Source organism: Ochotona curzoniae, unplaced genomic scaffold (assembly GCF_017591425.1).
Source record: "Ochotona curzoniae isolate NIBS_2020 unplaced genomic scaffold, NIBS_Ocur_1.0 contig_43, whole genome shotgun sequence".
NCBI classification, from domain to species: domain Eukaryota; kingdom Metazoa; phylum Chordata; class Mammalia; order Lagomorpha; family Ochotonidae; genus Ochotona; species Ochotona curzoniae.
The window spans coordinates 2,561,609-2,577,877 of record NW_024466218.1 but is presented as its reverse complement, the minus strand read 5'-3'; the positions used below and the strand labels follow the sequence as shown (position 1 = coordinate 2,577,877).

General features: G+C 41.5%; 1 protein-coding gene across 13 annotated transcripts in view; it reads left to right on the top strand.

The window, feature by feature from the left end:
* OSBPL1A (oxysterol binding protein like 1A) overlaps window positions 1–16,269 on the top strand; it is a 203,237-nt gene that overhangs the window by 67,412 nt on the left and 119,556 nt on the right. For all 13 annotated transcript variants that reach the window (XM_040984809.1, XM_040984810.1, XM_040984808.1 and 10 more), the window contains one exon: window positions 6,922–7,003. In XM_040984809.1, the coding sequence (XP_040840743.1) occupies window positions 6,922–7,003 (82 nt within the window). The remainder of the gene's footprint in view (window positions 1–6,921; window positions 7,004–16,269) is intronic.

The following is a 16,269-nucleotide window of genomic DNA, read 5'->3' as shown; positions in this document are numbered from 1 at the left end:
ACCCTGCCTGGAGCTGAGCCTGAATCCAGGAGCTAGGAGCTTCCTTCAGGTGTCTCACATGGCTGCAGGAGCCTAGGGACCTGAATTGTCTATCTTCCACTGCTTTCCCAGGCCAGAAGCAGGGAGCTGGATCAAAACTGGAGCAGCTGGAACATGAACTGGCACTTGTATGGGATACTGACTGTGCAGGTGAAGGCTTAACCTATTGTGCTATGGCACTGGTCCCAGAGTTTTCTATTTTAGATTTTATAGCTTCAGAAATAAATAAAAAAAAAAAACAGGTTTAGGGACTGTTGGGCTTTTTCACATTTTCTGGGTTATAAATCGATTTCCAGCTGGTGTTTTGGATTCTAATTCTATGAAAATCTCTCTCTCTGAGTAACCCCAAGTAGAGGTCCAAAGATGGGAACAGTAGGAGCCAGTCTCCTGGGTGGGAAGAACCCAGTCACTTGAGCCATCACCCTGGCTCCCAGACGCCTGGAGTGGAGCCAGGTATCGAACCTGGGTACTCCGATTTGAAACATGGGATTCCTGAGAGCTTAATCTTAATGGGTCCAAAGTCCACCTCTATTTGGATCAATTTGGTGATTGATCCAAAGTAGATGAAACTGGAATGAGCTTTAAATTGTGTTAACTTTAATTGCAGTGGAATGGCTCCAGGACACCTTTGATCCTCAGGTTACAAGGAATTTGGGAACAATTTGTGGAACAAAGCTATTCTGGATGGAGATAAATGTGGGGAACTATGTTTAGCGACTGAAATATACCACAAACAAACCAAAAACCCTGATGTTCATTTATCTGAATGCTTCTGGATTAGTGCTTGGCCGTATTAGAAATTGGAAAAATTCTGTGTTGGAAAAAGTGACCAAATCATTTTTTTGGATGTATTGTATCTCCTCCCAGAATGAGAATCTCTAGAAACTTGAAACATGTCTTCATGGTGCTCTGTCCTTACCTTGAAGCTTGGCTTCTGTGGAGAAAAGTGTAAGTCCTAGGAATATTGAGCTCATGATTATTGCCTTAATGGCATCTTGAAGACATTTCTAAAGAGACATTTGGGAAGAAATATCACACACAGTATTGGCATAGAACTGCACTATCCAGTACAAAGCTGAGATTCACATGTGGCTGTATATATTAAACTTCAGTAAAAAAAAAAGATTCAGTTATTTATTATAATTATATTCCAAGTACTTATAGTAACACATGTCTTACTGCATTTCAGACAGCAAAGATAGAGAAGTACCAGGATAGGCTCTCAAGTACTTACTGTGTTGGTAGCAAAGCTGGGGTTGCATTTGTTGAGGATGCCTTCAATCTGTAAGATCTGACCTGTTAAGAAACAGATACTAAACTTTAATAAGATTAGAAAATGAGAGGGCCCAGCATGGTATCCTAGTGGCTAAAGTCCTCGATTTGCATGCACCAGAATCCCATGTGGGTGCTAGTTTGTGTCCTGGTGGCCCCAGTTCCCATCCAGCTCCCTGCTTGTTACCTGGGAAAGCAGAGGAACATAGCCCAAAGCCTTGAGACCCTGTACCTGCACAGGAGATCTGGAAAGAGATTCTGGCTCCTGGCCTTGGATTGGCTCAGGCCCAGCCATTGTGGCCACATAGGGAGTGAACCAATGGATGGAAGATCTTTTGTTTCTCCTCTCTGTGTATCTGCCATTCCAATTAAAATAAATAAATCTGAGTTTGGCACAGTAGCCTAGCGGCTAAGGTCCTTGCCTTTGTTGCACTGGAATCCCGTATGGGCACCGGTTGTAATTCCGGCTGCTCCACTTTCCATCCAGCTCCCTGCTTGTGGCCTGGGAAAGCAGCAGTCAGCTTCGGATCAGCTTCAGGTTGGCTTTGGATCAGCTCTGCTCTGGCCGCTGTGGCCACTTGGGGAATGAATCAGTGTTACTTTCTGTCTTTACTCCTTTCTGTATATCTGACTTTCCAATAAAATAAATAAATCTTTAAAAATAAGTCTTTTAAAAATAACATAAACATTTTCTGATTTAGGAGTGTGGGTGTAGCCTGTTGATACAGCAGGCTGTTTGTTGCTCCACCTCGTAGCTCCAGCATTTCATATGGGTATCTGTTTATATCCCGGCTACTCCATTTCCAATCCAGCTATCTGCTCATGGAGGATGACCCAAGTATGTGGTCCCCTGCACCTACATGAGACACCTGGAAGAGTCCTGGCTTCAGATCATTTCACCTCTGGCACTTCTGGCCATTTGGGAGGAAACCAGTGTCTGCTCCCTGTGTCTGCTTCTCTCTGTAAAATCTGCTTTTAAAAAAAACCATATGTATATATATATTAAAGAATACGTGTACACAAGGATGTCAATGTAGGGCTAATATAGGCTGGTAGATCCAATGCGAACTAAACATTTTAAAGTATATATTTGAAAGGCAAAGTGATGGAAATGGAAAGCTAGCTTCTATCTACTCTGATTTCCCAAATGGCTGCAGTGGCCAAGGCAGAGCCAAGCTGGAGCCACAACTCCTGTAACTCCATCCTGGTCTCTACCAGGGGCTCAGGATCTTGAGCCATTCTCTTCTGCATTTTTACATGCATAAACAGGAAGCTGAGCACTGGGTACATGAACTAGTACTCCAATGTGGGTGCTGTAAGCAGCGGTTTCACACATGGGCCACATTAATAGCCCTGAAGGGGATTTAAATATACTAAAATACTTAGGATATGTGGTGAAGTAAAAGGACAAGCTCAAGTAATGCATCAGATATGCTACTTGAGAGGGAAAAAGCAAGAATGTATTCACACGTGTCGGCTTAGGTCTTTCCTGGAGAGGGAGAAATGAACAACTGCTTTGGGGCTGGGAAAAGATCAGAGCCAGGGGCTCCAGGACTGAAAAAGGGACAGTGACTTGTCCTTGTAGGCTACTTTTCTGTTTTTAGTTGGTATAAATATATGTTGCAAAATCAAACCCTAAGGACACTATAATATTCACTGGATCTACCAAACAATTTGTGATGGGAGTTGACTAAGAACCAAGGAAGGTGGGGCTAGCCTTGTAGTGAATTTGACTGAAGTTTGGGCAATGTTGAGATGAATACTAGACATCAACACTTCAGAGAAAAATTATGAGACATGAAAATATGTAATTTGGAGGCTGAAATTAATGTTGCTGTGGCATCGTATCACAAAATGAATTCACTTACAAGTTCAATGAGGTGGATTTTGGAAAGTATATATAACGTGCATAACCGTAACTATCAAGATACAGATGCAGGTGTGGAGAACTTTTTTCTGCCAAGGGCCACTTGGAGATTTGTAACATTATTCATGGGCCCTACAAAATTATCAATCTGAAAATAAACTTGAAATACAGATGTTAAAACATTTTTTTTTTATTGGAAAGAGATTTATAGAGAGGAGAGACAGAGAAAGATTTTCACTTACTGGTTCACTCCCCAAGAGGTTACAATGGCTGGAGCTAAGCCAATCCAAAGCCAGGAGCTTCTTCTGGATCTCCCACATGGGTGCGGAATCCCAAGGCTTTGGGACATCCTTCACTGCTTTCCCAGGCCACAGGCAGGGAGCTGGAAAGGACGTGGAGCAGCTGGGAAACAAGCTGGTGCTCACGTTGGATCCTGGTACATGCAGGGGCAGGACTTAGTAGCCATTCTGCTACTGTGCCACACCTCTGAATACAAATTTTGAGTTCTGCCTGGGATTTCCTTTCAGGTCCACCAAATAGCTAGAAGGGCCTTATCTGGGCCACTGGATGGTCTTTGCCCTGATACAGAAGATTTTTGTTACTCAAAGTTTACCTTGCTGCCTTTTACAGAGAGTGCCCTCAACCTTCATCTCAGGGACCCACCAATCTCCTGAGACTGACAAAAGGACAGTGTCATTATAGGCATTATCAGTTTGGCTGTTCTAGAATTCCATGCCAGCAGAATCATACGGCACGTGTCCTTTGATGTATTTCACTCACGGTAATATTGAGTGTAGTAGTGGGTTTTTTCCTGTTTATTTGCATAGTAAGTAATATATTTCTTTTCTAAATTAACCAAAAATGGAGCTTCTGTAGTGTATAGTGTGAGATGAATGACCTCTCTGGGTGGGGCGTTTGGCACAATGATTAAGCCGCTATTGTTTGGGAGATAGAGGACATCCATGTCCCTAATCGGAGTGTGTTGGTTCAGCACCTGGCTCTACTGTCTTACCTACTTGCCGCCATTTCAGATCCTGGAAGGCAGCATGTGGCAGCACAAGTGCTCGGGTCTCTGACACTCATGCAGGAGATGCAGATGGAGTTCTGGGTTCCTTCCTTGGACCTGGTCTGTTGCTGGATGTTGTGGGCACGTGTAGAGCACACCAGTGGATAAGTGGTCTCTGTCTTTGTTTTTGCCTTTCAGTATCCTTTGAAAACTTAATCTTTTGTTATCTACTTATGTGTAGTTACCTGTCTTCTGGATGTGCACTTTTGTGTTGCCCCAAAGGTCAGTACAAGGCAGTTTAAAATATAATCAGATGTCAACCAACTAGCTGAAATGTGGGTGGGCAGAAGTCAGTGTGGCTTAGGTGCCTCAGCTGATGCCTTCTGACCCTCTGTGCCTCCAGGTCACTGTGCGTCATTCTTGTTGTCTGTGCTTTGCCCACATAACTTGAGCAAAGTTGAAACATGGTGACACTTTAGGGCTGAGAGCAGTGTCCAGAGTGGATTCCACCGAGAGTAAATAAGCAGGTATCTGAACTGTAAGAAGTCACTGACATATGTCAACGAGTTGGAGGTTAAAAATGCATAGCATTAACATTCACAAGTAGTAGATGTTCCAGTTTACCATGAGCTGCTAAGGGGAATTATAACACATCAGAGACTGCATTGTATTTCTTATATTAATAGCCTATCTTTTTTTTCTTTTTGTATGAGTGCAACATTACTAAACTGTTCAGAAATGCCACTAAGTTGTTTAGAACAGAAGGCGCCCTTGTACCTAATGGATGTGTATATTTAGTTTCCTCCGGCTGACACATAGCTCTCAATAAACCATCAATCAGGCAATATGTCAGGTAGATGAGCTGAGTGAAAGTGAGTGCGATTTAAGTATTTGAGGACAATGTGACAGAGAAATGTTTTCTGCTCTTAATTATGACCTCAGGATCTACCTGTTTTACAGATCGACAGTCTACAGATGAAGCCAGTGCTCGCTTTTGTACATCTAACCTTTCTCGTACAAAGGAAAAGGGAAAACAATAGTGTTGACTTACATGTGATCAGGAATGTTAAATATGTATATAGCAAGGATGACGATTTTCTGTTAATAAATCATGAGCGGTGCATTTGGTCGCAGTGTTTCCAGGTCAGCTTTTTCCCTGCCATCAGCCTGTTTTGCAGGCTTTTGAAAGAACTATCAAGCCTGTCATTCCTCTTTGTATGGCATTTTAAATTGCATAGTGTTTAGGTATTCTGCCTTCCTAAAATGAAAATAACTGAATTATATTGAGATATTGTTAGCACTCTCAAAACATAAAGAGGGTAAAGCAAATTTAAAAGAGAACATTGCCTGTCACTAATGTGGTACCATGAATAATTCTGCTGTGGTTGGGCTGAGCTTCATAAGCCCTGAAAAATTCATAAGGTGAAATAGGAGAACTGGGTGCTTACCTGGGTCACCTTGGCACATTGAGCAATGGAAGATTTAATTGGGGGAACAAAATGTTTTGTGATGTGCCAGGTGAGATTAGCAGTACAAAGTAAAGTTGTATAAGGCTGGAGATAGAATCACATTGTTGTGGACACAGTACTAATATTTGTGAGGTCAAGGTTCTTAGAATATTTTTATCACCATAAGCAACTGTATTTGCAGTGACATTTTCTTTCTATTCTTCCTACTTTATCAGGAAAATATATAAAATACCATAATAGATTTCTGACTCTTCATTTTGTACTTGTAAATATGCACTGAGATGAGACTATAACTGATATCATGATAATTTATGTTTGTGTTTTGTCTTTGGAAACAAGGACTGTTACTGTGTATCACTGACTTGGTGTTTGTAAGTTTTGACTTAGAAGGTGCCCATATTGCACTGATGATGTGAGGGCAGGATGCTGTTGGACTGCAGGATGAAAATCAGCTTGTGATTTCTGAATGTTTCTTCCAGAAATATAGTTGTTAAAATGTGTTTTTTAAAAACTTTATTTTCATCTACTTGAAAGAATGACAGAGAGGGAGGGGGAAGGATTGAGATAGATCATTCTTCCATCCTCTGATTTACTCCCCAAATATCTCACATCAGCCAGGGCTAGGCTAAGCTGAAGCCTTCACCCCTGGATTCCATCTGGAGCTCCCTCCTGGGTGGCAGGAATCCCAACACCTGACCCATCCTCCACTGCCTTCCCAGGTGGAGCAGCTGGGGCTCCGGGCTCACCAGCAGAGTGGATGCCCTTACCTGCCATGTCACAGTGCTGGCTCCTGTTACATTCACTTCCCAAGGAAATGTTCCTTGACCTTTTTCTTTCTATGAGGTGTGTGTTCTTATGTGTGTGACTCTATGAACTGAAAGTTCTGACAGAATCATTAAAACATAGGTAATGTAAAAATCTTTCCTTGAGGGTCCTGTTGAAGTAGCCTAGCACACGCCTGGATCCCATATGAGTGCCGCTTCTAATCCCAGCAGCCCCGCTTCCCGTCTAGCTCCCTGCTGCTTGTGGCCTGGGAAAGCAGTAGAGCACAGCCCAAAACTTTGACCTTGCACCTATGTGGGAGACCTTGAAAAAGCTCCTGGCTCCTGGCTTCAGATCAGCATAGCTCTCGGCATTGTAACCACTTGGGAAGTGAATCATCGAATGGAAGATCTTCCCGTCTCTCTCCTCTCTCCTCCTCTCTGTATCTGACTTTCCAAAAAAAAAAAAAAAATCTGTTGGGTCTAATTTTCTTATTTTCCTTACAGAAAGCACAAGCATGTCAACAAAAACTAGACAGAGAGATTTCCAACTTTCTCAGAATGATTAAGGAATGCAGCATGGCTCAAGGTAAAAAATAAAACATTACCTGAAAAAAGTCACTATTTTATTACAACCCATTATCGTAAATGTCATCACTTTGTGGTCTTCATTTAACTTTACATTTTAAGTAATTTTTAGTTTTGAATTTACAATTACTATTGATAAAAGTATTTAGAAATTCTAAGTTATTTAATATTTAATATCTACTGATTGAGATTGCAAGCTTGCTGTATTGATGTTTTTATTCTTTTAAGAAAAAGGAAAGTTCTTAAGTTATTTTGGGATTTGAATTCATCTTGCCTACGTACTGAGAATTTTGCTTGAGAATTCTAGGAACTGTGGGTTTTGCAGTCAGACTGCCTTAAATTCTTTGTCACTTACTAATTATTACTGTAACAGCTACACATTTACATTTCTGCCATCAGATAGCAGGGTGGTTCTTCCCAAGATCTTGGCCTTTACGATTTTGGAGCTTTATGTATGAACTGTGTAATTACTGATTTTCCTTTCAGCTGTAAATTTTGTGTCTTCACTCTCCATCTGTTACAAATGAAGAGCTGACATAGCCTAATACCAAGTCTAAGAACTAAAAAAAAGGTTTATTTCCTTGTAAATTAAAATTGTGCTTTTTAGACTTCAGACTTTAACAGTGGCCTTATGCATTTGCCGTGATAAGAATAGAAATGACTTTGCTAAAATACAGTTGCTTTAGTTATCTGTGAATTTATGATTAGCAGTTTACTGTGAACTAGCTTCCTTCCAGGGACCCTGAGGTTTGGTTTGTGTGTTTTTAGGGAAGTGTTGAAGAAATGTTCACATTGGAGAAGGCTGAGCCCAGTATTTTATGCCTATGCAGACTTTGGTGTCCCTTTCCTTCAGCTCAGCAACTGTTTATTTCTAGAAACAGAGGTGGCCATGAGATGCACAATGGGTTTGGCAAGGAAAGCAGATTACAGCAGCAAGCTGTCATTGTCTCCCTGCCTCATGTGGTCTTTTTGTTCCATCTTTGGAGTTGCATCAAGATTTCAGTGATCATTTTGCTTATCAACTGCAGGCTGGAATATTGTATTTTGTTCATTCTCAATGGACTGTTTTTTTTTAAATAAAGTTTTTGTTTTAGCTTTGATACTGCTTATATAGTTGAGGGATGCACTGCCATGTGGGCCTCTAATTTAGGTGGAGAAGATTGAGGTATGGAGAAAGGTGTGTTGGTCAGACGTTTTAGTTCTTGATTTTTTTCTCCTGTATCCCCAGTCGGAGAGGGAACAAGGCCGCTCTTTGCTGCCAATGGGGGAATGTCATTTGATGACCCTTTAGAGACCCTGATGTGGGGAAAAGTGTTCTGAGGGTGTTACTTGTGTGATTTAGATAGTTCTGAGACATCGTAAGCTTCGTTGCACCAGGGTTGAGAACAAGATTCCAAGGCATATTGGCTGATGAAGTCCATCTTAGTGCATCCACAGACACAGACACTTGCTGCAAAGCTTGGCCAGAAGAGTTGTCCAATCTGTTCTGCTTTCCTTCTGAAGAAGCACTCTGTGTCCTTGCTGGCCTAGATCAGCTGGCTTTCATGTGTCCTGTGTGCATCTGGGAATGCTGTCCACTGCATAGGCATAAGCAACTGAGGTGACCCAGTCCCGATACATCTGCTCCGGGGCTGGAAAAAACATCTTGTGATTTTTTTTTTCCTGTTCCTGGTGTGTATCCAGTGGTCTAGCTGGGAAATCCTCTCAAGAAACCTTGTCTGAGGTGAACTTCGACTTGACTCTTGTGTGCACCAGCTAGTGCAGTGTCAGGTTTGGTCTGTCACCTGCAGTAGCCAATGCACATACCAGTGAATGCAGCTGCCTGGTCAGTTCTGCTTCCAGACTCAACTCTCACATGAGCCAGCAGGTGCTACAGCCTTTCCCATCCCAGCCTGCCACACGCCCAATCCTTATTTACACTAGTAGAAACAATGGCCTAGCCAGGGTGACCCCCAGTAACCCTTGCCAAGCTCATCCCAGCTCTAGGTTTTTTGCAAGTGCCAGTTTTTGCATGTCCCAGTTTTCACGTGCTTTAGCCTGGACAAACCCAACCTGCATCCGTTTGGCTCTTATACAAACCAATGAGTGCTGCCGCTGAACTTAGCCTGACACGTCGTCGCTAGACCCAGCCCACACAAATGCTGATGGGTATTGGTTCTGTCTGGCCGCCCTCTAGCACTGGTTCTCATGCCCACCAGCAGGAGGTACAGTCTAGTATGGGGAGTATTCACAGTTCCCCTGCCAGGCTCACTTCCAGTCCTGGATCTTGGGTTTGCCAGAGGGTGCTGCATTCCAATCTGACAGATCTTGTACCCAGTCCTACCACTTGCCAGTGGGAGTTGGAACATAGCCTGGCTGGCCCATATCCATTTTGTTTCTCACAAATGCCAGTAGGTGTGGCAGCATAGCCTAGCCTGGCCCATCGCTAAACCATCCTGGCCCCAGTCCCAGCTGTCACACCTACCAGTGGAAGCAGCAACCCAGAATGGGAGTCTCTGAAATTCCCCTCCCAGTCCCACTCCCAGCCCTGATCTTGTGTGTTGATGGGTGCTATGGCCTAGTTTGGCATGGCCTGCCCTGTCTTGGCATTTGCCAATAAAAACTACAACCTGGGTTAGACCTGCCAATTCCCAGTCTCAGCTCTTGCCAACTCTGCAGCAGTCTAGCCCAGTCCACTCCCAGCCCTGACCTTCAGGTGAAATGGTGATTGTTGCAGCCTGACCCAGCATATCCTGCAACCCAGCCTGGCTCTTGCTCAGGCCAGAGTGTGTTGCAAACTGGCCCAGCCCAGCTCAGCTCAAACCCAGGCCTGGCCCACATGTGTGACAACAGATGCTGTAGCCCAGCCTGTTCTGCCCCAAGACCTGGCTCTGGTGTTCACCAGTAGGAGCCATGGCCTAGCAGGGGAATTCTCCAAGTTCCTCTACCATGCCTACTCCCAGCCTCAAATATCACATGTACCAGTGGGTGCCATGACCCTGGTTGGCATAATCTGCTCTCAGCGCTGACCTTTGTATATGCCTGTATGTGCTGTAGGCTGGTCCAGGCTTGTCCAGCCTGGCCTCCTCCTAGCTCTGACTTTGACAAGTGTTGGTGACTTTCAACTGTCCAGCCACAGTTGGGCTGTCACCACCACCAGTTCTCATGAATCTGTAGGTGCTACAGGCCCTCAGAGGTGAGCCCACAAATCTACACAGTCTGCCTCCAGATCTGACTCTCTATAGTGTTCTTCTGGGTTTTGTGGCCCAGTCTGACTTGGCCCATCCCCTATCCCAACACTCCCAGGTAGGCATGCATCCAAATCAGGCATGTCCCTCTAGCCCCAGCTTTTGCATGTGCTGATGGGTGGTGGGTCATGCTGCTTAGCCCAGCCCAGGTCTCCTACTTGGATGGGTGGGTACCTTGGACTGACCCAGACATGTCTCTGGTTTCCCTCCTCTAAACCACCCAGCTTCAGTTCCCTCATCTACCTGCAAGTGCAGTTGCCTGGGCTGTGGAAGACCCCCCAAATCATTACTTCTCTGTCAAATATGGCCTCAGCTGCTCTTACTCCAAGAAGTCCCTAGATCCTCTTCCCCAGACAATCCACAGCTCCTACATTGCATGGCAACTTTCAGCATGCCTGGGAGACCAGGTGGTGTATGCTGGCCTAGTGTCGCCTGCCTTCCTTGCTTATCTTGGTGGGTGGGGGAAGGAGTCTACTATGCTGGTACATTGTTACAGTTAACACAGATTTGGCATTAACCAGGCCCAGAGTGCCTGCCAGCTATTGACTGCTTTTCGCCTAGCTCTGTAACACTTGCATAAATATGAGGTAACCCACGTAGTTGCCTACACCTGGGGCATTTTTAATGGACTTTAAAAATACCAAGTGGATATCATTCACATAACCTAACATTTACTGATGTAGAATGCACAACTCAGTAGACTTTAGGATTTCAGAATTAGGCAGTTAGGACCTTCAGTGGGCTTTTTGAATGTTTGCCCTCAGAGGTATAAAAATCTAAGGGAAAAAGTAAGAAGAGATATTAACATTCAAAAAATGTAGATGTAGTCTTAGGTGACATGAAATGCATTAATTTCACTTGTACCAAAGCACAAAGCTTTATCAGAATCACAACCAAATTAGACCTTTTTTTTTTTTTTTTTTTCTTTAAAGCTTGAATCAGATCTCTTGGTTTCAGGTCATCTGTGTGCTGTGTAACTCAAAATGGTGGTATGCATGTCTGCATTAGCAGTGACTGCACTATCTAGTATTGAAGAGCTGATAAGCAATCTTTTCTTAGAAATATGCACCATGTTTGATCTCAGGAGAGATTTTTTTCATTTTGACTGATGATTTGTAGGAAGTGTTGGTCTATGACCTGACAACCCTGTTTATTTATCTACAGTAAAATCCAGTGGGCTTAGTACCAGTTATAAACATTATTTTCTGAAAGTTCATTGTAGAGAAAAAGAATTGCACTTTATATACAATGAATAAGTATGGTTAGGATATTTTTTTAATGGAGTTGGAGAGATGAAGATAAGTCCTTCGTGCCAGTAGTTTCTACATAGTTGTATCCCCAGTGTTTTCTTTAAGGAAATGGATAGGTACACATCCTGTTTTCACATCTAAACTGCTTTGTGTTGTCTGCCAGGGACGTCTCAGATGAAAAACTCAAATGTGTGCAGAATCCATTTCTTGTCGTAATTCTTAGTATGATTTTGTACTAAAATGTAAGGTCACTAAGTTTATAATCAGGTCCCTTTCTTCTTGCTCCAATTTGTACCATATTAGTTGGCTTTTATCTTTTTATTTATTTTTAAGATTTATTTATTTGAAAGAGCTACACAGAAATTTTTAATTTTTTGTGTGTCTTACATTTCTGTAATGCTTTGTAATTTTCATTGTGGAGATATTGAAATCCTTGATGAAATTTTTTCTGAAGGATTTACATTTGCAGCTGCTGGGGATGAATTTCTAGTGTTAGCAACTATATTTTACATTGTAGAAATTCTAGATGTTGGCTTTAAATTTTTTCCCATAGTAGTGATATTTCACAACATATATTTTAATTTTTATTTCTGATAACTGCAGGCATGTTAACTGAAGCCTTTTTCAGAATTTCCAAGAAAGATTTATTTATATTTATTTAAAAGGCAGAGTTAAAGAGAAGGAAAGAGAGAGAGGGATCTTAAGTATGAGCCCAGCTACTGTATTTCTGATCCAGCTCTCTGCTTATGTCCTGCTTTTGGCATGCAGCAGCAGATAGCCCAAGTTCTTAGGACCCTGCACCTGCATGAGAAACCCAGAAGAAGCTCCTGGCTTTGGATCTTCTCAGCTCTGGTCATTGTGACTATTTAGGGTGTAAACCAGAGAATGGAAGATCTTTTTCTATGTAAAAATCTTTCTTTACTGGATCCTAGTGCAGTAGCCTAGTGGCTAAGGTACTTAGCTTGCATGCGTCAGATTCCTATATGGGTGCTGGTTTATGTCTCAGGTGCTCTACTTCCCTTCTAGCTCTCTGCTTATAGCCTGTAAAGGCAATGGAGGATGTCCCAAGGCACCCACATGGGAGACCTGAAAGAAGCTCCGGGCTTCGAATCAGCTCAGCTGTGGCCTTGTGTCTGCTTGGGGAGTAAACCAATAAATGGAATTATTTTTGTTCCTTCTCTCTGTAAATCTGTCTTTCCAATAAAATAATCAATAAAACTAAATAAAAAAGATTTTTGTCTGTGTCCCCCCTCTTCCTCTGCTTTTGAAATTAATAAATTAAAATTTTTTTTCTATATGAAAGGCAGTTTTATAGAGAGAAGTAGACAGTTTTCCATCTGCTAGTTCATTCCCCAGAGGGTCCCAATAGCCAGAGCTGAGCCAATCCTTGGGAGTCAGGAGCTTCCCACATGTTTCTCCCACATGGGTGCAGGTGCCCAAGAACTTGAGCCATCCTCTACTACTTCCCCAGTTTATAAACAGCTGAGTTGGAATTGGAGCAGCTAGGAAATGAACTGGTGCCCATATGAGATGTCTGCACTGTAGGGGGAGGATTGGCTTGCTGTGTCACCACACTGGCCCCTGAATAAATATTTAAAAAAAGAAAACCAAGTGACTGATTGCTAATTTTGACTTTTGTTGAAGTCTGTAGAAGACAAGCAGGCATCATACTCTGAAGACCTCTCAAGCATGCAGACTAAATGAATTCTAAGGTATCATCAAATTCTGTCTTTGCCTTTTGCAGTACACACATAAGACTCCTTACCTGCCCTCCCACAGGTGGAGTTCTTTAGGTTATGTAATCTTTACTCTATTTACTGTTTACCTCGACTGTTTTTGAAAGGTTACCTACTGTAAGGTAGGGAATCTGTTGGACACTTTAATCAAGAGTGGTGCAAATCCCCTTGCCACCTTCAAGATTTTATTCTACTTGATTAATCTTCCCCATTGCTTCATTTCACTATTATTACCAAAAGAAAAGCCACAAAGCTTGCTCTATGATTTTATTTGTTGCTTTCCTGTTTCCTTGACCCCAGAAAGTCTCCTTTACTGGTATGCTTTTCTAAATTTTTTTCAACACTTCATTTTTCCTCCTTGCAGTTCTTATGCTCACCCTACATTCTTCCAAAGTCTCCTTTGATCATTACCATTGAACCGGTAGTACTTGCTTTATTTTCTGTTTGCCCTCTCTGGGAGCAAGTTCCTGAAGAACCAAAGTTTCTGTCTTTTTTACCCCTTTAAGTGCAGCACCTGGTGTGGTGCTGCTGCACAGTTGTCACTCAGTAAATTGTAACTGTAATCCTCTCATTGCTGCAGAGGCCACTGACCGTGATTCTAAAGCTGTCATCCTTGTAGCGTGCTATTTTTATAACTACCTGGTAGTACTAATAAGATATTTTAGGTGTGTTTGGCTTATACTTAGTAATTAAGTTACTATTTGGAAGTTTTGTCAGAAGTTCCCTCACTTTACAAAACACGATTGTAGTCCGTAATAACTTCCTTTCTGAATATTTACCATTTTAAGGTTATATACAGCTTGTCTTACAACATTCGTGATACTTTTCATTCTTGTTTAGTTTATCCTTTAACTTAATGCCTTTCACTTTAAGGTATTATCCCCTACATGTAGCTAGTATAATATGTAGATACAGAAATGCAAATAGACTGGTCAGAGGTGTTTGTTCATTTGGTGGATAGATTTATTCAAACTGGTCATCCTAATTTGAGTAAAAACTTATATTCTTATATCTTTTATAGTATCATTCTCTTGGTTTTTTCAACTTACCCTTTTGCATAGTAGAAATTTGAAAATTGATTGTTTTTTGGTCCAAACATTCTGAATTTTGAGGAGAGAGTATGAATGTTCTGAAGCATTTATTCAATTCCTATTTATTATGTTTTTTGAAGATTTATTTTTGTTGAAAAGTCAGATACACAAAGAGGAGTCAGGAAGATTCTTCCATCTGTGGATTCAAGCAGCTGCAATGGCTGATGCAGAGCCAATCTGAACCCAGGAGCCCAGAGCCTCTTCTGGGTCTCCCACACAGGTGTATGGTACCAAGGCTGTCCTCGACTGCTTTCCCAGGTCACAAGCAGGGAAGTTGGATGGGAAGCGAGGCTGCCGGGATTAGAACCTGGGCCCTGAATTCCTGCTTCATTTTTTTTAGGGAGGAAGTTCCAGTACCTCCTCTCTGCAGGTGGGATCAGGTCTTTCATGAACACAGCTGTTCCCCACCTCCCCACCTTCAGACACATTTTCTGATTTCCGTATTTTGTCTGCAGTTGTCCTTAGATGCATTGCTGCAGCTTAGTTGTGTTACTCTTAGTTGTGTTTAACTTAAAAATATGTCTAAGGCGGCATCACTCTCAGAAGTTAGGTGGTGAAATAAAATTGTATTCGTCCTAATTTTTTTCTTTTGACATCTGTTTCCAACTGAAATATGAAAAAAGCAAAATGAATTTTCTTGTACTTGAAGTGAAATAACAAGATACAGTTAAGAATCACCTTTTATCAGTGTAATTCTGATCACACCCTACTACAAATGAGAATGTTTGCATTTTATATTTTAAAGTACAGTAATTCTTGGAAAATAAAGTTAATTTAAGATCATTAGGAATTTCTGTGCACTTATGAAAGTAAGTTTATTTTATTTACAGTAGTTTAATATAGGGGCTGTGAGAGATTGAAAGATTTAGTTTACATGGTAATAGATATACCACATACGTACAGTTGTCAGTGTCTTTTATCTGGTTGTTTTTGGGGTCCAGTAGAGAAGTCATGCTGAAAGGTGATAGTTGAAGACTTCAGAAGAGGATGGTACTTGAGCTAGCCCTGGAAAAAAACAAATTTTTGTTAAATAATGAATATGAATGTGTAAGTGTGACTATGAATAAGTATTCTATTCAGGGGAGAGGGACTATCTTGAACAGAAGTTTAGATGCAATAAAGTACAAGACTGTTTTTGAGATATTTCAAGGGAAACAGTTTGGCTGAAGTGGATTCAGTTTATGTTGCATCTTAAATGTTAGGCTGAAAGTGTAGACATTTTGTACCTGAGGAGAATGATAGAGGTTGTATTAAGGTTCTTTCTGTTAACATATAAAGAAACAAGTACTTTCTCACTACTATGAAAACTTACCCAGTTAAAAATGTTACAGCATAATCATGAGAAGTGACAGATTGTGAGCTTTTTATGTCTTTTAAAGTTACACTTTTCCAGTGATCTTCCAGCAGCTTTCTTGGGAGCAAAAGTATTTTTAGTACAAAAAAAAACCCCACTTTTTCCTCATAATTACCAGATTTTCATAGTAGACCAAGTCAGGTAACTTGCTGGCCTTTTTACATTTATTTATGACCATCTAGTCTCTAAATATTAACTGGCTAAAACATTGCAGTTAATCCCAGTTGGTGGCATTTCTAGAAGCTTAGCAGTTCTGTTTTTCTGTAGCATTCCTCGTGAGTAAACAGCATTATGTAAGTGTGCCCTGATACTGTGCACTGCAGCGTGGCAGATGCCAACTATAGCCCTAGACAGGTTAATAGGAATTCCACAGTCTTGTTCTTACACTAAATTGTTAGAGATTACCCCACTTGTGACTCTGTTTTGGACAAAAGTTTACACCGTCTTGATGTTGAACTCTTGAAAAACAAACAAGCAAAACAAAATGGAGTTCGAATATCTTTTGGAAAGTTAGGAGAATTGGTTTGTATAAGCACTTGTCCTAAGCATCCCCAGTAACAATTTCAACACTTTGTTTATTTATGTTAATCAACATATCTAAAGTATGAA